At 45.1% G+C, this 23232-nt stretch overlaps 1 protein-coding gene across 1 annotated transcript in view; it reads left to right on the plus strand.

Moving 5' to 3' along the window:
- Positions 1-23232, plus strand: part of LOC311140892 (small G protein signaling modulator 1-like) — a gene marked incomplete at both ends in the record, with an annotated part of 107511 nt that overhangs the window by 30118 nt on the left and 54161 nt on the right. Inside the window, 5 exons of the mRNA XM_084176164.1 lie at positions 7424-7586; positions 7837-7989; positions 8090-8157; positions 8325-8470; positions 9715-9846. Coding sequence (XP_084032290.1) covers positions 7424-7586; positions 7837-7989; positions 8090-8157; positions 8325-8470; positions 9715-9846 — 662 coding nt within the window. The remainder of the gene's footprint in view (positions 1-7423; positions 7587-7836; positions 7990-8089; positions 8158-8324; positions 8471-9714; positions 9847-23232) is intronic.

A 23232-nucleotide genomic window follows, 5' to 3' on the forward strand; every position in this document is an offset into this window, starting at 1 on the left:
TAGCTATAAAACTCTCTGTCCTGTTGTAAAATGTATAGAATTGCAGCAAATTAGCCTTAAAACAGCAACATTTTCTCTCCGCCTCATGGGAGAATGTGCAGGGTTGAGACTTGACTAGGTGAGGGGTGAGGTCTGAGGAGGAGGATTGACAAAGTTCCTAATATGTATGCCGTACCACTGACTGGTGGCAGTCTCTATAGGAAAGAGAATCTCAATTGCATACTCCTCGTGTCCTCTCTCCTCACCTCCTTCTCAAAACCCAATTGGAGGAGAAGGTCAGAGGGGCCGGACCACTGGCGTTCTCATCCAATGGGTTTTGAGAAAGAGAGAGGACGCCAGAAGTATGCAATTGAGATTTTCCCAGGGTCTCTCCAGTGACTAGCGCTCTGTCTCGAAGACAGTGCACTGAGTTTTTGTGCACAGGCAGTTTTGGCTGCCACAGTGGCACAAAGAGCTAAATAACCTTTAAAACTGTGTTGTACCTGGACATATTATTGAAAGTATGTTTGGTAGAAATACTATGATGTTACATTTTAGTTTTTGGGGGTTTGCAGTGGCGGCAATGATTTTGTCGTGACGTAGCGCCACAACTAAATGAATGCAGCGGAAACACTGTCGCTAATGTAGGCTAGATTCATCAGCTAGTTAGCTAGTCTTTACTTGATTTGAATTGGTTATGCTACTGATAAAGAGTCAAACTGCTGTTGCCCCCTGAGATAACACATGCTAGAAACTCCAAAGTAACCAACTACTGGCCGTATTAATTTCAAACTCACCGCTCTGCACCGGTGGGTAGCTCATGCATGTGACGAGGAAGAGTGCAGCAATGCATTTTTTTTTTCAAGATTCATGCGTTCATGAGAAATTATCTAGTTGATAGGCAATTCATTGCATTTAAAGTTACAAGAGAGAAAACAGATAAAAAAATAAAATAAAAAGTAATTTGTTTTTTAAAAACGTCACCAACCATAAGGACACTTTTTTCATAGGAGGCCAAAAGGGCAGGTGACACCCACGTCTCCTCCCTTTGCTCCCCTCCGTTGCTCTGATTCGCCGGTCTACTGAGCCACCGGTCTGAGCGCACCACCTCGGCAACACCGGAATGGAAACCCAACGCACCCTAAACACCTTCAGCGCACCTGCACCTCATCATCTCATCACCACTCCTATATAGCCCTGGACTGTTCAGTGTTGTGTTGTGTGTGATTGTTAGTGTCTTGTTGTGTACGCGCGATTTGTTGTTCTCTTGCTCAGTGTTAAGTAAACCTTTACATTGTTGATTCCTGTGTCTGCGTCCTGCCTCTTCGTATCCTCAGTACTCGTCACACTAGGGCTCTATCTGTGCACGTGCCTGCTGCTAGCTGATAACTGTGTGATCAATCTCCAAGGAAAGGCTCTTCCTCCCCCACTACAACAGGAGAGTAACCTGCCCATTAACAGACCTGGAAGTAAGAGCTTTCCCTTTACTTCATATACCGTGGTGGCTGTTAGTTTTAGCTCCCCCTTGCATCCCCCCATGGACTCTCTGTGTGACGTTGTCGCTCTTTACTCCCACATGTTCTACTCTGCTCTATCAGGTTTTACATCAAGCTGTCACACAAATGTGTCTGTGTGCAGAGATCACAGGATGGAGATGGAGGGCGAGTGGAGGGGAGGGGGAAAGGGAAGGCGTGAGGCAAGGACTTGCTCAGGCAGGTCAGCGGGGAGTAATTAGCCTCTATCATCATGGTCACATATTCAAGTCGCCAAGGCAGGAGAGCCCGGGAAATGTCAAATGTTAGCCACTTGCCCGTCCCTTCTTCCTCACCAAAATAGCTATTCTTTTCTTCCCTTCACATTGCCGTGAGAGAGATAGTCAAACATGGAATTAGAATACTAATTTAATAGGATCTCTGTAATTCAATTGTTAATGAAGCCAAGCTTTAAAGGTGTATCTTTCTCAAAGTGGTCATACCAATTCAATAAGGATATGGCAAGAGAGCAGACACAGACTGACACCCAGGGTAGGCATGATGTTGGCACATTGAAGAATTCATCTAAGCCAATAGTGTGGTTGGCCATATTTAGAATGTGTTGATTGTGTCATAGTGCTGAGAATTCCTGGTCAGTGGCAACACAGACAGTCTGAGTCCCCTAATGTGTTCTGTTGCCACAGATACGGGGCTGATTAGGGGTCATTACTTCAGTAGCTGTAATTACCTTAGAAATAAGAGTGCCTGTGTGGAAAGTGGACAGGGTCCAGCCACTTATTTCCTATGTGAGTGCTTTAACCACAGGGTTTATGACACAATGGATATTGCTTTGGTTGCATGGCTCCCGGGGTTATGTTAGGCCTAAGTACCACGAAGCCAAGGAGGTTTCACCCTCTGGAAATGCTTATTTCTTTTCATTATTGGAGTGTAATTTCTAGTAGTTTGAAAGACGAGGGGAATCCTATTGAGACATCTTTGTCACGGAACTACGTTTCTCGCTCCTGTAATAATAAGGAAGAAAACAGAGGTGCACCAAGATAAAGAGAAAGGAAGGACGAGAGAGAGAGGAAAGGTGGAGTACATACTGTATTAGTGAGTGTATACACAACACTGCTCAAACATTAGGATTACAAAGCTACAGAACAGTTGGAAAATATAGTAAATATATACACTACAGTCAAAAGTTTGGACACACCTACTCATGCAAGGGTTTTTCTTTATTTTTTCTATTTTTTACATTGTAGAATAATAGTGAACACATCAAAACTATGAAATAACACACATGGAATCATGTAGTAACCAAAAAAGTGTTAAACAAATCAAAATATATTTGAGATTTGAGATTCTTCAAATAGCCACCCTTTGCCTTGATGACAGCTTTGCACACTCTTGGCATTCTCTCAACCAGCTTCACCTGGAATGCTTTTCCAACAGTCTTGAAGGAGTTCCCACATATGCTGAGCAATTGTTGGCTGCTTTTCCTTCAGTGCCGTCCGACTCATCTCAAACCATCTCAATTTAATTTGGTTGAGGTCGGGAGATTGTGGAGGCCAGGTCATCTGATGCAGCACTCCATCACTCTCCTTCTTGGGAAAATAGCCCTTACACAGCCTGTAGGTGTGTTGGGTTATTGTCCTGTTGAAAAACAAATGATAGTCCCACTAAGCCCAAACCAGATGGGATGGCGTATCGCTGCAGAATGCTGTGGTAGTCATGCTGGTTAAGTGTGCCATGAATTCTAAATAAATCACAGTGTCACCAGAAAAGCACCCCCGCACCATAACACCTCCTCCTCCCCCTCCATGCTTTACGGTGGTAACTACACATACAGTGATCATCCGCTCACAAAGACACGGTGGTTGGAACCTAAACTCTCAAATTTGGACTCCAGACCAAAGGACAGATTTCCACCGGTCTAATGTCCATTGCTCGTGTTTCTTGGCCCAAGCAGGTCTCTTCTTCTTATTGGTGTCATTTAGTAGTGGTTTCTTTGCAACAATTCGACCATGGGGGGCCAGTATGAAAAATGTATGCACTCACTAATTGTAAGTCGCTCTGGATAAGAGCGTCTGCTAAATGACTAAAATGTAATAGAAAATGAAGGCCTGATTCACACAGGCCTCTCTGAACATTTGATGTTGAGATGTGTCTGTGACTTGAACTCTGGAAAGCATTTATTTGGGCTGCAATTTCTGAGGCTGGTAACTCTAATGAACTTATCCTCTGCAGCAGAGGTAACTCTGGGTCTTCCTTTCCTGTGGCGGTCCTCATGAGAGCCAGTTTCATCATAGCGCTTGATGGTTTTTGCGACTGCACTTGAAGAAACTTTAAAAGTTCTTGAAATGTTCCGGATTGACTGACCTTCATTTCTTAAAGTAATGATGGACTTTCGTTTCTCTTTGCTTATTTGAGCTGTTCTTGCCATAATATGGACTTGGTCTTTTACCAAATAGGACTATCTTCTGTATACCCCCCTACCTTGTCACAACACAACTGATTGGCTCAAACCCATTAAGAAGGAAAGAAATTAAAGAAATTAACTTTTAAGAAGGCACCCCTGTTAATTGAAATGCATTCCAGGTGACTACCTCATGAAGCTGGTTGAGAGAATGCCAAGAGTGTGCAAAGCTGTAATCAAGGAAAAGGGTGGCTATTTGAAGAATCTCAAATATAAAATATACAGTGCCTTGCAAAAGTATTCATCCCCCTTGGCGTTTTTCCTATTTTGTTGCATTACAACCTGTAATTTAAATGGATTTTTATTTGGATTCATGTAATGGACATACACAAAATAGTCCAAATTGGTGAAGTGAAATGAAAAAAATAACTTGCTTAAAAAAAGTATGAAAAATAATTAACGGAAAAGTGGTGCGTGCATATGTATTCACCCCCTTTGCTATGAAGCCCCTAAATAAGATCTGGTGCAACCAATTACCTTCAGAAGTCACATAATTAGTTAAATAAAGTCCACATGTGTGCAATCTAAGTGTCACATGATCTGTCACATGATCTCAGTATATATACACCTGTTCTGAAAGGCCCCAGGGTCTGCAACACCACTAACCAAAGGGCACCACCAAGCAAGCGGCACCATGAAGACCAAGGAGCTCTCCAAACACGTCAGGGACAAAGTTGTGGAGAAGTACAGATCAGGGTTGGGTTATAAACAAATATCAGAAACTTTGAACATCCCACGGAGCACCATTAAATCCATGATTAAAAAATGGAAAGAATATGGCACCACAACAAACCTGCCAAAAGAGGGCCGCCCACCAAAACTCATGGACCAGGCAAGGAGGGCATTAATCAGAGAGGCAACAAAGAGACCAAAGATAACCCTGAAGGAGCTGCAAAGAGCCACAGCGGAGATTGGAGTATCTGTCCATAGGACCACTTTAAGCTGTACACTCCACAGAACTGGGCTTTATGGCAGAGTGGCCAGAAAAAAGCCATTGCTTAAAGAAAAAAATAAGTAAACATGTTTGGTGTTCGCCAAAAGGCATGTGGGAGACTCCCCAAACATATGGAAGAAGGTACTCTGGTCAGATGAGACAAAAATTGAACTTTTTGGCAATCAAGGAAAACGCTAAGTCTGAAGCAAACCCAACACCTCTCATCACCCCGAGAACACCATCCCCACAGTGAAGCATGGTGGTGGCAGCATCATGCTGTGGGGATGTTTTTCATCGGCAGGGACTGGGAAACTGGTCAGAATTGAAGGAATGATGGATGGCGCTAAATACAGGGAAATTCTTGAGGGAAACCTGTATCAGTTTTGCCTTGAAGAATGGGCAAATATCCCAGTGCCAAGCTTATAGAGACATACCCCAAGAGACTTGCAGCTGTAATTGCTGCAAAAGGTGGCTCTACAAAGTATTGACTTTGGGGTGGGTATGCATGCTCAAGTTTTGTGTTTATTTTTTTTATATTTCTTGTTTGTTTCACAAGAACAAATATTTTGCATCTTCAAAGTGGTAGGCATGTTGTGTAAATCAAATGATACAAACCCCCCAAAAATCAATTTTAATTCCAGGTTGTAAGGCAACAAAATAGGAAAAATGCCAAGGGGGTGAATACTTTCGCAAGCCACTGTATTTTGATTTGTTTAACACTTTTTTGGTTACTACATGATTCCATATGTGTTATTTCATAGTTTTGATGTCTTCACTATTATTCTACAATGTAGAAAATAGTAAAAAAATAAAGAGTAGGTGTGTCCAAACTTTTGACTGGTACTGTATATGAAGATTACGTTGTTTTATGAACTCTGATTACTCCGTTTTTATTTAGATTTTAAAATACTGTTTACAGTTGATGCTATTTTAAGACATAAGTATAGTTTAGTTATTCAGTGCATTAATGGACATGGTATGGTAATGATTTTAATATAGGCTAGGTTATGTCTGTATTGTACAGCCGGTGGGCAAAGTTGGTTGAAACTACATTTACATTTTAGTCATTTAGCAGACGCTCTTATCCAGAGCGACTTACAGTTAGTGAGTGCATACATTTTCATACTGGCCCCCCGTGGGAAACGAGCCCACAACCCTGGCGTTGGAAGCGCCATGCTCTACCAACTGAGCTACAGGCAGGCATATTTTAGGGAGTCATGGTCAGGTTTTATACGGATTGAAAAAGGGAATTTATTACATGTATTTTTGTAGTCCTGAAAAATATGCCTTTATCCTGGTGTAATCTGGTTATTTGATGTGGGTTTGTAAAAATAAAAAAGAAGAGAGAGAGAGAGAGACACTCAGCGCTGGAGCACTCCATCAGCAGGGGTTTCCATGACAACCACGGCCTTCCCCATGCTAACAGAACCACAGGATTAGTCCTGAGAGAGAGCTCAAATGTCAAAACTGCTCAAGCCACTGCCACGTAGGCCTTATAGAAAGATGTCTGTTCGTGTGTGTGTGCACTTGTGTTTACTGGATAAGCTCTCGGCTTAGGAAAATATAATTATGTTTAAGGATAACGTAATAAAAATAATTGGCATATTTGACCCACTTTTCATAACAGCCTCAAGCCGCAGAGCTTTGTCTGAAGTGTCCATCATACGGCTCAGTCACAATTACACAAGCTAAGTACTATAATATGCAGATTCTCAATGGGTGTTGACAGATTTTTATCTATGACCATGGATCAAATTTTTTACAACACAGTATAATGGTGGTTACATGGTGGAGGTGTTTTTTTAGAATGTGGATCCCCCTACTGACACTACATTTGTGTGCATCACAGTGTGACAAGTACTGAGAATACGAAGAGGCAGGACGCAGACGCAGGAATCAACAATGTAAAGGTTTACTTAACACTGAGCAAGAGAACAACAAAGAGCGAGTACATGACAAGACACTAACAATCACACACAACACAACACTGAACAGTCCAGGGCTATATAGAGGTGGTGATGAGATGATGAGGTTCAGGTGCGCTGGAGGTGCTTAGGGTGCGTTGGGTTTCCATTCCGGTGTTGCCGAGCTGGTGCGCTCAGCCCGGTGGCTCAGTAGACCGGCGAATCAGAGCGCCGGAGGGGAGCAACTGGAGGAGACGTGACACACAGGAGGTTGGTGGCACCTTCATTGGGGAGGACCGGCTCATAGTAATGGCTGGAACGCAATAAATTGAATGGTATCGAACTCATCAAACACGTAGTTTCCATGTGTTTGATACCATTCCATTCACTCCATTCCAGACATTATGAGCCGTCCTCCCCTCAGCAGCCTCCTGTGGTGTCCATTCATCATTGTACGTCTTATAATGTATTTTAACTCACCACCAGCATCATACAGTGATATTACATTTTTAATAAAGTTGAATGAAAGATTAAAATAGAGAACATAAAGATTCATAATGGTGACAAGTTTCAGTGAACTCTCCTAAACTGTTTCTCATCTATATTCTGAAATGTAATATTATTTCTGTGCCTGTTTGTTTGTGTGTGTGTGCAGCTGCTGTGGAGGCGTGCGTTCTCCATGGGCTTAAGCGGCGAGCGGCGGGCTTCCTGCGTAGCAACAAGATAGCAGCGCTCTTCATGAAGGTGGGGAAGAGCTTTGCCCCGGCAGAGGAGCTGTGCAGGAAGGCTCAGGAGCTGGAACAGATCATGGAGAGCAAGTGAGAGCGCACACACACACACACCACCGGATCCCTGTACAGACACAGACCATAGCACTCAAAAGCAAAAAGCTGTTACTGTATATTACTGCTAACAAGTCCTTAACACGATCTCTACTCACACATAATTATAGTTTACTGATGCAATGCAGGTGTAACATAAGAAATGATCACTGGTATAAAATTGCCATGGTTAACCAAAAGTAGCCTCTGAGTTCCTCCCTCCCTCTCCCCTGTTTCTACATTGCAGACGGAACCAAAGTTTGCCCAACCAGGATAGCTTACGGAGACTGTCCAGGCTGCCCAGCCTCAGCCCGCAGGTGGTCAGAAACCTTTGGATCCGCACGGCCCTCATCGAGAAGGTGCTGGACAAGATCGTGCTCTACCTCGTGGAGAACAGCAGGTGAGTCACAGGAGGGTGAAATGGCATGGTCACCTGCAGGGAGGAGGAAAAGCAAATCCAGAAATGCACGGCTCACCTCCATCACGTTTTTATGTTCCAGTAAATTCTACGAAAAAGAGGCCGTTCTGATGGATCCGGTGGACGGACCCATTCTGGCCTCTTTGTTAGGTAATGATTCCACATTTTTAAGCTTTTATTCACATACATCTCATCTCAGACAGTATACCAGTGTAGTAGGGGATTTCCTCTCACACAGGGCACCAATTAATGTAAGTGATTCTCCTCACACTGGCCACCGATATGTCTTTTCACGCCATTGTTCTGTACTCTGGCAGTGGGGCCCTGTGCCTTGGAGTACACAAAGATGAAGACGGCGGACCACTTCTGGACAGACCCCTCGGCCGACGAGCTGGTCCAGAGACACCGCATCCACAGTGGCCACTGCAGACAGGACTCCCCCACCAAGAGGCCTGCCCTCTGTGTAAGTTTCCTGGGAAGGGTAGGGGGTCTAAATATTGTCCCACTACTCCACCAAACAGGATTGACCATGAGCTGGTATACATTGCTCTATTGATTATTTAATGTCTTTGTTTTGCTGACACTGCACACTATTAGCTCAAACGTAGCGGGGATATCCGTGACCAATCCTGTCATTGAAGCCTCCCCCAGCCTATCTCTTTCAGTAGAAGAAGACCTGCTGTTGTCAATGCATTAAGGAGCACATTACGTCCCGTGGGAGAGGACGGAGTGTATTTTCTGGAACTCTTCACATTGTCATTGACCCCTGCAGCTAGAAACATCTCACCACGTAGCACATTCTCATTCTACGTTGACAACTGAGAGTGGTTTATTGCAGCACTGTATCTTTTGTACCCTAGAGGCAAACATAATGGGCTTTGTCATCAGAAACAGAGTGGGAAGTGTTTTTTCTTCAATCAACCAAACACATTTTTGATGTTACATCATTTGAGCCAGTGTTAAGTTGCGTCAATTCAAATCTGGTATTAGGAACAAAAGAGGTCAATACACGTCTTCTAAAATAGACTAGTATTTTAATTAATGCAAACCACTTCAATGGTAAATATGATGTTCGTATATACGGGTCCACTGAAATACCACGCAGGGCACTCAGAGAACTAAGCCATTGTTATGAGTTCTTCTTAAAATACTCTGACAGAGATAGTTCCTGCTCCCTGCTGGCCAATCAGAGTAGAGACTGAGCGTGGTTTAGACTTACTCAGCCTATCCGTTGGCGCACAGGCTTGTCCCAGGCCCTTGGTTGCACACTGTTGCCAGGCATAAGTTGTTAACATCACAACCTGTAGAGTCAGCACCTTTTTGCAGTACACATCCTTGGACGGTTCACAGATCACAAAGAGGCAGTGTTCGTGTCTGTGAGAAATACAAGTCTTATCTCATCCTACACACCAGTGTAGTAGCCTGAAATCAAATACATGGCTGAAAGGGTTCTAAGAGCTGTATAAGCTGGGTAACATTATAACACTTGATTAGCCGTTGCTAATTCATTCCCAGTGGGTGATCATTGTGGTTAACAGTATGAAATAAACTAAATGTGCTCAATGGTGGATGAACAATATGGCATGATACATTCATTTTGCACCAGTGATGTGTTAAACTAACTGGCCAATATATGGACACTGGATAGATGGATGGGTGGATGGATTGGGATGGGGGTAAAAACATACACACTGTCTGTGTTTCCAGATCCAGAAGAGGCATTCCAGTACCAGCATGGAGGAACGGCCCTCACCTTCAGCCCGGGACTACGTGGAGTCACTGCATCAGAGCAACAGAGCCACCCTGCTGTTTGGAAAGAACAACGTGCTGGTGCAGCCGGTAAACAATTCATCCTCCTCCCATCTCTAGGAGGCGTATCGGTTTGAGTGTGTCAAGAACTGCAACGCTGTTGGGTTTTTCATGCTGAACAGTTTCCCATGTGTGTCAAGAATGGTCCATCACCCAAAGGACATCCAGCCAACTTGACACAACTGTTGGCGTCATTGGAGTCAACATGGGCCAGACGAACTGAGACTGTTCTGAGGTCAAAAGGGGGTGCAACTCATTATTAGGAAGGTGAACCTAATGTTTTGTACACTCAGTGTATCTATAGAGAGATTGGCCATATCGCAGTTTCTGTGGAAGATGATCTCTCAGTGCCACAACTCCTCCATATTTATGATAGCTTTCAGAAGCTCTCAAATATTCAGTGAAAGCAAATATGCCATTTGTTAACAACACAGTATACCTATTTGGAGACTTGGCGAATGCCAATCTGTAAAAGCCGCATCAGCTCAGTAGGAGCCTATCTCCTGTTTCTGTAGCATGAGGCAGCTTGTATATGGTGTCAAATCCGATTCAAAAGTCGAATGGGCGTGAGCAAGATGAAACATCATTGCGCGAGCAAACACTTGAGTCGAGAGAGAAGAAATGTGGTCGAGCGAGCAGAAGGGTCCCACGAGCGCAGGCCAGCGTGGTGCGCGCAAATTAAACTTGAAAGCTTGCGAGTGTGATTTTGCGCGAGCACAACTGCTTTTCCACATGCAGTAAATTAATTCGAGAGAGGAGATATTTGTTCGCCTGAAGAAATACTTACTACATGTCAAGACTGCACTCTCACAAATACTCTGCATCCCCACACGGATGTCTTTTCTCCCTCTCACACCAATTTTCCAATTTTGCTCTCCAAAATCCATTTTGCTTTCGCAACTGCTTACTGTAATTGTATAATAGGTATAATTATAATTATAGCCAATGAACATAACCTGTAGCAATCTACTGAAACGCAATTGGTCAGGTTTTTTGGACCAATCACGGCTTGACTGCTATCTAATCTGATTTTTTACCATAGAGATGAAAGGGGACGGTGAAAGGTGAACGATGTCTGACAATAGTAAAGAGGTAAGTTCCATCGTTTTTCAGTAGAGAAACTAGCTAACCAACTATGATTTCAATATTGATATTGGGTAAGTAGTTATTTGGTCTTCTGTTATTAAAGCAGGCTATTGATGAGGCAAGCTAGGTTAACATCAGCTAGCTAGGAAGCTAACTAGCTAACAGTAGCTAGCTAGCTAACGTTTAACCATGTGGTTTAACCAAAGCCAAGGTGGTTTCGTTTTCTATACCCTCACTGGTTTAAATAAGAGCATTGTACCTAAATCGAGGAGGGATTTAGTAGAGGAGGAGGACTTGGAAGACCAGCATGACTGGGTGGCAGAAGAGGGGGAGAGGCAGGGAGAGAACAGACAGGGATGGGGGTCAGTGATTGAGGAGGGAGAGCCAAGAGAGGTCAGGCTCTGTACCAAATAATAGCCAATATTGTAAACCATTAACCACATACTTTGAAATCCAATCTGATTTAAATAAAGATTTGATAACTTACTCTGTCAGTTTTTGTGCAGTTGCAATAAATGAGAACGACCTTAAACCATTTCTCTCTCTCCATCCCTCTTTCCATGCAGGTCCACTGTCACGAATATGTGGTGGTGAAGTTCTCTGCTCAGCTGACAGAGACAGGAGATACAGGAGTCCATTCTGTTCCATGTAGGTTACCTTGGTTCTCCTCTATGCACAGCACTCTGGGGACTTCCTGCAGGTAACCATGACATCCACCATACTGAGAGTTCCTCAAATGTATTTGATGCGGTATGAAGGCATTGTGCAAAGGACATTTGTCACGTAGAAAGATGATGACCAGCTGCTGTCTATTGGTTAGAAAGATTGTTCTATACTGAATGTATGTGATAGTCATTCCTAAAGAATATGAGCAGTGTAGGTAAGGGAAGAAGTGAAAACCTAGAGGAGGATAGCTCTCCACGAGGTGGGTTGGGCATAAAATGACAGCAAGCTGTTCAATACTGAGCCATGCTGACTGACAAGTGGTGTGTATTGATACAGGGCAATTATACGGTAAGAGTGAATCTGACATACACTTTAAAATGTATGTCAAACAAACCAATAATTGCAAATTGTTAAAAGTAGTCCTTGTATGGTATGTTTCACTTTGAAATTATTGGTTTTTGTTTGACATACAGTACCAGTCAAAAGTTTGGACAAACCTACTCATTCAAGGGGTTTTCTTTATTTTTACTATTTTCTACATTGTAGAATAATAGTAAAGACATCAAAACTATGAAATAACACATATGGAATCATGTAGTAAGCAAAAAAGTGTTAAACAAATCAAAATATATTTTATATCTGAGATTCTTCAAATAGCCACCCTTTGCCTTGATGACAGCTTTGCACACTCTTGGCATTCTCTCAACCAGCTTCACCTGGAATGCTTTTCCAACAGTCTTGAAGGAGTTCCCACATATGCTGAGCACTTGTTGGCTGCTTTTCCTTCACTCTGCTGTCCGACTCATCCCAAACCATCTCAATTGGGTTGAGGTCGGGTGATTGTGGAGGCCAGGTCATCTGATGCAGCACTCCCATCACTCTCCTTCTTGGTAAAATAGCCCTTACACAGCCTGGAGGTGTGTTGGGTCATTGTCCTGTTGAAAAACAAATGATAGTCCCACTAAGCCCAAACCAGATGGGATGGCGTATCGCTGCAGAATGCTGTGGTAGCCATGCTGGTTAAGTGTGCCTTGAATTCTAAATAAATCACAGACAGTGTCACCAGCAAAGAACCCCCACACCATAACACCTCCTCCTCCATGCTTTACGGTGGGAACTACACATGCAGAGATCATCCGTTCACCCACACCATGTCTCACAAAGACAGAGCGGTTGGAACCAAAAATCTCAAATTTGGACTCCAGACCAAAGGACACATTTCCACCGGTCTAATGTCCATTGCTCATGTTTCTTGGCCCAAGCAGGTCTCTTCTTCTCATTGGTGTGAGGAGGGAGAGCCAAGAGAGGTCAGGCTCTGAACCAAATAATAGCCAATATTGTAAACCGCTAACCGCATACTTTGAAATCCACTCGGTTTGTTATTTTTTATTAAAACAAAAAGGCTATTCATAAATACGAATACAGAACTTGTTTTTGCATGGATTCTGCTTTTAACAGCTAGGACCGCTATTTCTTGTCCCGGAATCCCGCTTAAGAGACAGGTTGAAGTCTGCTTGACAGAGACGCTAAGCTGCTAGCCATCAAGCTAACGAAGTTGGTACCAGATGAGTTTTACAATGGAGCCCTCTTTGTCTGGAGAACTAAATGAACGGTTCCAGCGCTGTAGGAGCTGTATCTATTACGCTTTGTTTCGGGACAAACCGGATCACTCTGAGTTCCAATGCGGCAATTGTTTACTTGCCAAGGATTATAGGCTTGAGGTGGCTTCCTTGATCACGCAGGTCACCAGCCTACGTAAGAAACTGGGGAAAACGCAGAGTGGAATGTTTACATTTTCTACGCCGGTGGCTGGATGGCGTTCGCGCTTGTTGGATGCATCTCCGCCTTGTAGTTTGTCGTTATCTGACTGGCCGGTGTTGCCCAGAGCTCCCCCATCTGATAGCGCCGTCGAAGGAGCACAGCATGAGGAGAAAGGCAATCAACGATGGTCGCATGTTACGAGCCGTGGAAGCCAAAGACAGCGACTTCCCGTAAAGCAGTCTACACTCCCAACGAGAAGCCTGGAGCGGATACAAACAACAAATAGTTTCGCCGTCCTGGAGCCTGATCTTCCTGCACCTTCGTTGCTGGGGGTGCCTGTGTCTGCGGCCGCAGTGCCTACTACTACGATTTTAAAGTCGACGTCGACAACCTTCCGTCCCTGCTCTGGATCGAGCGGGGCTTCTCCACCTGTCGGAGGCATGCATCCTGTGAAGCGTGGGAGTGGGCGGATTTTCTCGTCCTTCTAGCCAGCCGTGATTTTGGGCAGCTCCATGGTAAGAAATGTGACCGTTCCTGGTGAAAAACTATCCCGGAGCTCGAATAAATGACATTACTAAGCTGCTCCTGAATGTACTACACCAGGACATGGAAATCGATTCTATCGTAGTCCATGTGGGTTTTAATGACATTATGAAGGGCAGCTCTGAACAGTTGAAACTGGATTTTAAAGCGCTGATTGATTCTCTGCTAGACACTAACAAAAAACCCATAATATCTGGCCCCGTGCCCTCTCTGAATCGTGGCATTGAACGCTTTAGCAGGATTCTTGCTCTTCACAACTGGCTACGTGATTATTGCAGCTCAATGGGTGTAACTTTTGTTGACAATTTCGATACCTTTTGGAATCAAAACACGTTTTATAAGGAGGATGGGATCCACCCAAATCATTTGGGTTCCTGGATCCTTTCACAGCATTATAAGGATGCGTTGAGACAATGACTTAACAATGACCCAGGTCCAGCTCAGCTAATCCCTACCATTGTGACGCAGAGTTGTCAAAACGCTTCAGCAAATGTACCTTACACCAGCAGCGTTGGTAGACACAATATTTGTAACCTAATTTATGTCCCTCTAGCTGCCCTGAATGCCTCTGCTGATCCTACAGCTATTGTATACAGTAATCATGTGCCTAAGATCCAGATTTATACTGTTAGCACTGAGCCGGTGTGCCCAAGGAGGAAGTCCACTGTGTGCAGCTCACCCTGCACTAACATAAAGAACATGAGCACATCTACTGCTGCTATGCTTCCCAGTAAAGCATTAAAAACAAATAAGCATCCCAGAAGAAAAGTGCTCAAAATAGCCCACGTTAACATATGTAGCTTAAGAAACAAGGTTCATGAAATCAATAATTTGCTAGTAACAGATGATATACATATTCTGACTATCTCTGAAACTCACTTAGATAATACCTTTGATACAGTGGTAGCAATACAAGGTTCTAACATTTACAGAAAAGATAGAAATGCCAATGGTGGAGGTGTTGCTGTTTATATTCAGAACCACATTCCTGTGAAGATTAGAGAGGATCTCATGTTAAATAGTGTTGAAGTAATATGGCTACTGGTTCATCTGCCTCACCTAAAGCCCATTCTGGTGGGAAGCTGCTATAGACCACCAAGTGCTAACAGTCAGTATCTGGATAACGTGTGAAATGCTTGATAATGTATGTGATATCAATAGAGAGGTATACTTTCTGGGTGATTTAAATATTGACTGGCTTTCATCAGGCTGCCCACTCAAAAGAAAGCTTCAAACTGTAACCAGTGCCTGCAACCTGGTTCAGGTTATCGGTCAACCTACCAGGGTAGTTACAAACAGTACAGGAATTAAATCATCATCATGTATTGATCATATCTTTACTAATGCTGCAGAGATTTGTTTGAAAGCAGTATCCAAATCCATTAGATGTAGTGATCACAATATAGTAGCCATATCTAGGAAAACCAAAGTTCCAAAGGCTGGGCCTAATATTGTGTGTAAGAGGTCATACAATAGGTTTTGTAGTGATTCCTATGTTGTTGATGTAAAGAATATATGTTGGTCTGTGGTGTGTAATGAGGAGCAAACAGACACTGCACTTGATACATTTATGAAATTGCTTATTCTAGTTACTAATAAGCAGGCACCCATTAAGAAAATGACTGTAAAAACTGTTAAATCCCTGTGGATTGATGAGAAATTGAAAAATGGTATGGTTGAGAGGGATGAGGCTAAATGAATGGCAAATAAGTCTGGCTGCACAACTGATTGGCAAATGTATTGCAAATTTAGAAATCATGTGACTAAACTGAATAAAAAGAAGAAGAAACTACACTATGAAACAAAGATAAATGACAAAGAATGATAGTAAAAAGCTTTGGAGCCCCTTAAATGAAATTTAGGGAAAAAAGGCAAACTCAGCTCCATCATTCATTGAATCAGATGGCTCATTCGTCACAAAACCCACTGATATTGCCAACTACTTTAATGATTTTTTCATTGGCAAGATTAGCAAACTTAGGCATGACATGCCAGCAACAATTGCTGACACTACACATCCAAGTATATCTGACCAAATTATGAAAGACAAACGTTGTTATTTTGAATTCCGTAAAGTGAGTGTGGAAGAGGTGAAAAAATGATTGTTGTCTATCAAGAATGACAAGCCACCGGGGTCTGACAACTTGGATGGAAAATGACTGAGGATAATAGTGGACGATATTGCCACTCCTATTTGCCATATTTTAAATTTAAGCCTACTAGAATGTGTGTGCCCCCAGGCTTGGAGGGAAGCAAAAGTCATTCCGCTACCTAAGAATAGTAAAGCCCCCTTTACTGGCTCAATTAGCCGACCAATTAGCCTGTTACCAATCCTTAGTAAACTATTGGAAAAAATGGGGTTTGACCAGATACAATGCTATTTTACAGTAAACAAATTGACAAACTTTCAGCATGCTTATAGAGAAGGACATTCAACAAGCACTTACACAAATGACTGATGATTGGCTGAGAGAAATTGATGATAAAAAGATTGGGGGCTGTTTTGTTAGACTTCAGTGCGGCTTTTCCATTATTGATCATAGTCTGCTGCTGGAAAAACATATGTGTTATGGCTTTACTCCACCTGCTGTAATGAATACTCGGACAGAGTGGTAAGATCCAATCGCAGAATAGCGATGCTTTATTAAAGTACAGACAAGGGAAAGGCTTAATCGTGGTCGGGCGGGCTGTGGTCAAAACCGGGCTAGGCATAGACAGGCAGGGGTACCAAAGGAGCGGGCTTAGTCGTAGTCGAGGTCACAGGCACAGGATCCGAGAACGGTAATCACTGGGGTAGACAAGTAGAGGGTTAAGCAATACGGGGAGTCAAAAAACAAGGCACTGGTCGGATACACGGGTAATCAAAACAACAAACTCTCTCTCTCTCACTCGGAACAAAACGCTTAGCAAGTCACAAAGGAACAATACCTCGCGCCGACTGAGCTTCTGAGCACACCTTAAATCCTATACTAATTACTGACAGGTGTGCTCAGAACTCAGGTGAATCAGATCGAGTCTGATGACTCCCCCTCTCAGTAGATCGGGGAAGTGTCAGACTCTGTCTAGATCCTGCCAAACCCCGATCCCTTACAGTATCCCCCTCCCCAGGGCCGGCTCCTGACGGCCTTCTACCTCTACCGGGTGGTCTTCCTCTGGGTCGGGGTCCTGGATGATCTGGGTGCTCAGCGTGGAAAGTGGCCTTGAGAGCGGGATCCAGTATATCCTTAGCCGGAACCCAGGACCGTTCCTCAGGTCCATATCCCTCCCAGTCCACGAGATATTCGATGCCCCCTCGTCTCCGTCTTGACTCCAGTATCTCGTGGACTGTATAGATGGTGTCCTGTTCATCCTCCAACGGTGGTGTAGTAGGTTGTTGAGCGATTGGTGGATACATCGGGCTATAATGGACAGGTTTCAGCAGGGAGACGTGGAACGTAGGGTTTATCCTGTAGTGTCGAGGGAGGAACAGACGGTAGGTGACAGGGTTAATACGCCTCTGTACTTTGAAGGGACCGATGTACCTGGGTTGGAGCTTCTTGCAGCTCCGTCGGAACCGCAGGTCTCGGGTAGACAGCCACACTCGTTGCCCGGGTTGATAAATGGGAGTAGGTCTCCGCCGTCGGTCGGCATAGGTCTTTTGTTGTTGTGAGGCTTGGCTGAGATGTTGATGGGCCGTCTCCCAGACCTGCGCACTCCGACGGAACCACTCGTCCACCGCCGGTACCATCCCTGATGCGGTATCCCACGGAAACAGGGGAGGTTGATACCCTAGAACACACTGGAAGGGCGTTAAACGTAGGGAGGTGTGAATGAGTGAGTTCTGAGCATACTCTACCCAAGGAAGGAATCGACTCCACTCTTGCGGTTGCCGCGAACATTGTTGCCGTAGATATTTCCCAATTTCCTGGTTGAGCCGTTCTGTCTGCCCATTGGCCTGGGGATGATATCCGGAGGTTAGGCTAACCGAAATGCCCAAGCGTTCGCAGAACGCCTTCCATACCCGGGATACAAACTGGGGTCCCCGGTCGGAAACAATATCCTCCGGGACACCAAACTGCCGGAACACCTGGGTAAACATAGTCTCAGCCATCTGAGTGGCGTTAGGCAAACGGGTCATAGGTACTAACCGACACATCTTGGAGAAACGATCGATGACCACGAGAATTACAGTATGGCCCTCTGATTCAGGTAGGTCGGTAATAAAGTCCATAGCAATGTGCGACCATGGTCGTTGAGGAGTTGGCAATGGCATCAGCTTACCCTCCGGTAGTGCACGAGGTACCTTGGACTGGGCACATACTGGACAGGATAAGACATAGTCTCTGACGTCATCTGCGAGGGAATCCCACCAGTATTTTCGGCTGATGAGTCGTGTAGTTCGAGTGATTCCAGGATGACCAGATCCCAGCGACGTGTGGCACCATTCCATCAGTTGAGGGCGAAGAGAAGCTGGCACAAACACCTTAGACTCCGGGGTTTCTGGAGGGGCTGGTTCCGCTTGTAAGCTCTCCTGAATCGTGTCATCAATAGCCCACCTCACCGGTCCAGCACGGTAACTCATGGGGAGAATAGTTTCTGGCTCCACGGGTCTTTCCGTGCGCTCGAACCGTCGGGAAAGCGCATCCGCCTTACCATTCTTGGACCCGGGGATATAAGACACAGTGAATCGGAACCGGTTGAAGAATAAAGACCACCTGGCCTGTCGGGAGTTCAGTCGTTTGGCGCTGTGAAGATACTCCAGGTTGCGGTGGTCCGTGAGCACTTGGAACGGATGCTCTGCTCCCTCCAACCAATGTCTCCACTCCTCCAGGGCTAACTTCACCGCCAGTAATTCCCGATTACCCACGTCATAGTTCTGCTCGGCAGCATTCAATTTCCGGGAAAAGAAAGCACAGGGTCGTGATTTAGGCGGCTCACCTTGGCGTTGGGATAACACGGCTCCAACTCCAACCTCCGAAGCGTCCACTTCCACGATAAACGGTAAGGTAGGGTCCGGCTGACATAGAATAGGAGCGGTGGTAAAACGTTGCTTCAGCGTCTCAAACGCACGCACTGCCCCCTCCGTCCAGTTCAGACCGCGACCCTTGTAGCTGGTCATCGCCGACAGAGGCGCTGCGGTTGTGCTGAAATTACGCACGAACCGTCTATAGTAATTGGCAAACCCTAAGAACCTCTGGAGCTCCTTCACCGTCTTGGGTTGAGGCCAATCTTGTACCGCTTGCACCTTAGATTCATCCAGTGTAACACCGTCGGGAGTGAGTATGGCCCCAAGGAAGGAAATCGTAGTGACGTGGAATTCGCTTTTTTCCGCCTTCACAAACAGAGAATGTTGTAGGAGCCGATCCAGAACCTGTCGTACATGGGACACATGTTCACTCAGCGAGTTAGAATATATGAGGATGTCATCAATGTATACTATGACAAATCGATCAATCATGTCTCTGAAAATGTCATTCATGAACGCCTGAAATACTGAGGGCGCGTTGGTAAGTCCATAGGGCATGACACAATATTCGTAGTGTCCTCGATGTGTGATGAAGGCGGTCTTCCATTCATCCCCCTCTCTAATACGCACCAGATTGTACGCACTCCTGAGGTCCAGTTTACTGTACATGGAGGCCTGTCCCACCTGTTCAAGGGCGGCTGGAATCAAAGGAAGGGGGTAACGATTTTTTATGGTTATATCGTTCAACCCTCGATAGTCGATACAAGGACGCAGTCCGCCATCCTTTTTCTTCACAAAGAAAAAACTGGATGCGGCGGGAGACGTCGATGGGCGAATGGCCCCTTGCTGTAGCGCCTCATCAACATACTGACTCATCGCTTCTCGTTCAGGCTGTGACAACGGGTAGATTCTTCCACGAGGAGGTGTAGCTCTGGATAGTAGATCAATCCCGCAGTCCCAGGCCCGATGAGGTGGTAACACGGTAGCCCTCTCCTTGGCGAACACCTGCGCGTAATCCTGGTATTCTGTAGGGACCACAGTAGACACCGCACCCTGCGCATCCTCCACAGTAGACGTTTTGCACGGTAAATTGAGGCACTCTGCCCTACATACCTCACTCCAAGCTGTGATATCGCCAGATTTCCAGGAGATGACCGGATCATGGAGGACGAGCCAGGGGTGGCCGAGAACTAGTGGCTCCCGTGGAGCGGAGATGACGAAAAAAAAGATGTTCTCCTGGTGTATGGCGCCCACTTGTAACTTGATCTCCCCGGTACGGTGCGTAATGAACCCAGTGCCCATGGGCTCACCGTCTAGCGCGTTGACTCGCAGGGGAGGTTGAATAGGAATAAGTTGAACTCCCAACTCCTCAGCAAGACCCATATCCAGAAAGCTGGCCGCCGCTCCGGAATCAATAAGTCCTTCCAACCTGCGCACTTTCTCTCCGACAGATAAGGTAACAGGTACATACATTTGTTTAGCTGTAATGTTCAAAACGGGAGTCTCACTCACCGGTTTGGCAGTTCCGAGGCGATATCCTGAGGTACGGTTAGGTCGTACCGGACATTGACGCACGAAATGACCCGACTGACCACAATACAGGCATAGTCCGTCTTGCCGACGTTGTTGTCTCACCGACCCTTGTAGAGGTGACCGTCCCAGTTGCATAGGTTCCTCCTCAGATTCTCTCCTCCGCTCTGTCGCTTGCATAGTACCAGTGATCGAGGGCTCCCTAACTGTGGATGCCTTGTGTTGCACTATAAGATTATCAATAGAGATGGCAATTTTGATAAACTCATGTAGCGTAGTGATATCTCCTCGACAAGCCAACTCAGTCTGTACGTCTTTGCGCAACCCTCTACGGAAAACTGTGAGCAAAGCAGTCTCGCTCCATCCGCTACCGGCTGCTATAGTACGGAACTCTAAAGCGTAGTCGGCTACTGTGCGACGGCCCTGCTGAAGTTCGCATAGCTGATCTCCCACACTACGCCCAGATACTGGGTGGTCGAACACCTCTTGAAACAGTCTCTTGAACTGAACTTCCTCATTCAGCTCGGGGACCTCAGCTGCCCAAAGCGCAGTAGCCCAATCCAGTGCTCTTCCCGTTAGCAGAGAAATCATGAAATCCACCCTGCTACGGTCATCGGAAAACATGGAATGATTATACGACATATACAGGGACATCTGGAGTAGAAACCCCTGACATTTGCCAGGTTCCCCGTCGTACCTTGTCGGTATAGAAATCGGAGGTGCATGACGAGGACTGACCGTACTCGGGGTGGTGCCTTCCGCTGCACCAGCGTTGAGTAGCTGTAGGAGTTCATCCATGCGTTTCTCCTGTATCTCCCATCGCCTCTGTAATTCCGCTGGATCCATGGTGTTGGCGAGGTATTCTGTAATGAATACTCGGACAGAGTGGTAAGATCCAATCGCAGAATAGCGATGCTTTATTAAAGTACAGACCAGGGAAAGGCTTAATCGTGGTCGGGCGGGCTGTGGTCAAAACCGGGCTAGGCATAGACAGGCAGGGGTACCAAAGGAGCGGGCTTAGTCGTAGTCGAGGTCACAGGCACAGGATCCGAGAACGGTAATCACTGGGGTAGACAAGTAGAGGGTTAAGCAATACGGGGAGTCAAAAAACAAGGCACTGGTCGGATACACGGGTAATCAAAACAACAAACTCTCTCTCTCTCACTCAGAACAAAACGCTTAGCAAGTCACAAAGGAACAATACCTCGCGCCGACTGAGCTTCTGAGCACACCTTAAATCCTATACTAATTACTGACAGGTGTGCTCAGAACTCAGGTGAATCAGATCGAGTCTGATGACTCCCCCTCTCAGTAGATCGGGGAAGTGTCAGACTCTGTCTAGATCCTGCCAAACCCCGATCCCTTACACCTGCTATATTGTGGATACAGAGTTACTTGTCTAACAGAACACAGAGGGTGTTCTTTAATGGAAGCCTCTCCAACATAATCCAGGTAGAATCAGGAATTTCCCAGGGCAGCTGTCTAGGTCCATTACTTTTTTCAATCTTTACTAATGACATGCCACTGGCTTTGAGTAAAGCCAGAGTGTCTATGTATGTGGATGACTCAACACTATACATGTCAGCCACTACAGCAACTGAAATGACTGCAACACTTAACAAAGAGTTGCAGTTAGTTTCAGAGTGGGTGGCAAGGAATAAGTTAGTCCTAAATATTTCTAAAACTAAAAGCATTGTATTTGGAACAAATCATTCACTAAACTCCAAACCTCAACTAAATCTTGTAATAAATAATGTGAAGATTGAGCAAGTTGAGGTGACTAAACTGCTTGGAGTAACCCTGGATTGTAAACTGTAATGGTCAAAACATATTGATACAACAGTAGCTAAGATGGGGAGAAGTCTGTCCATAATAAAGCGCTGCTCTACCTTCTTAACAGCACTATCAACAAGGCAGGTCCTACAGGCTCTAGTTTTATCGCACCTGGACTACTGTTCAGTCGTGTGGTCAGGTGCCACAAAAAGGGACTTAGGAAAATTGCAATTGGCTCAAAACAGGGCAGCACGGCTGACCCTTGGATGTACACAGAGAGCAAACATTAATAATATACATGTCAATCTCTCCTGACTCAAAGTGGAAGAGAGATTGACTTCATCACTGCTTGTGTTTGTGAGAGGTGTTGACATGTTGAAAGCACAGAGCTGTCCGTTTGAACGACTGGCACACAGCTCAGACACCCATGCATATCCCACAAGACATGCCACTAGAGGTCTCTTCACAGTCCCCAAGTCCAGAACAGACTATGGGAGGTGCACAGTACTACATAGAGCCATGACTACATGGACCTCTATTCCACATCAGATAACTGATACGAGCAGTAGAATCAGATTTAAAAAACAGCGGGGACTGTGAAGCAACACAAACATAGGCACAGACACATGCATACACACACATGATAACATACGTTCTATACACACACGTACACATGGATTTTGTGTTGTACAAAGCATCCACCCGGCCCCTGTTTCGGTAAAAAGCTGAGGGATGGGGCTGGAGAAATGTAACCACTCAAATTCATAGACAGAGCTATGGATGCAAGGACTGACCATTGCTCCTCCTTCTATAACCCCATTGAAGGAGACGACCCAAGGTTCCTCACCTCAGACATCCTCCAATTGGTTTTGAGAAGGATGCGAGTAGAGAGGAAGTCAGGAGTTGAGCAGAGATCAATTGGGACAGAGCTCATGTCATTGTTTTAGATGGAATCTGAATCTGACATTTATTCTGTTTTGCACTTATATCTTTGTTCTACTTGTGCTCTTTCCACAGATGGCTCTGGCTTGCTGATAACATCTGATCAGATGAGACTCTATGCAATTTGACTCCTACTGACTGTATTCAATAAAACTTCCAATGCCAAATTG

The sequence above is a fragment of the Coregonus lavaretus genome (assembly GCF_964263955.1).
Source record: "Coregonus lavaretus genome assembly, chromosome: 14".
In the NCBI taxonomy this organism is placed as follows: domain Eukaryota; kingdom Metazoa; phylum Chordata; class Actinopteri; order Salmoniformes; family Salmonidae; genus Coregonus; species Coregonus lavaretus.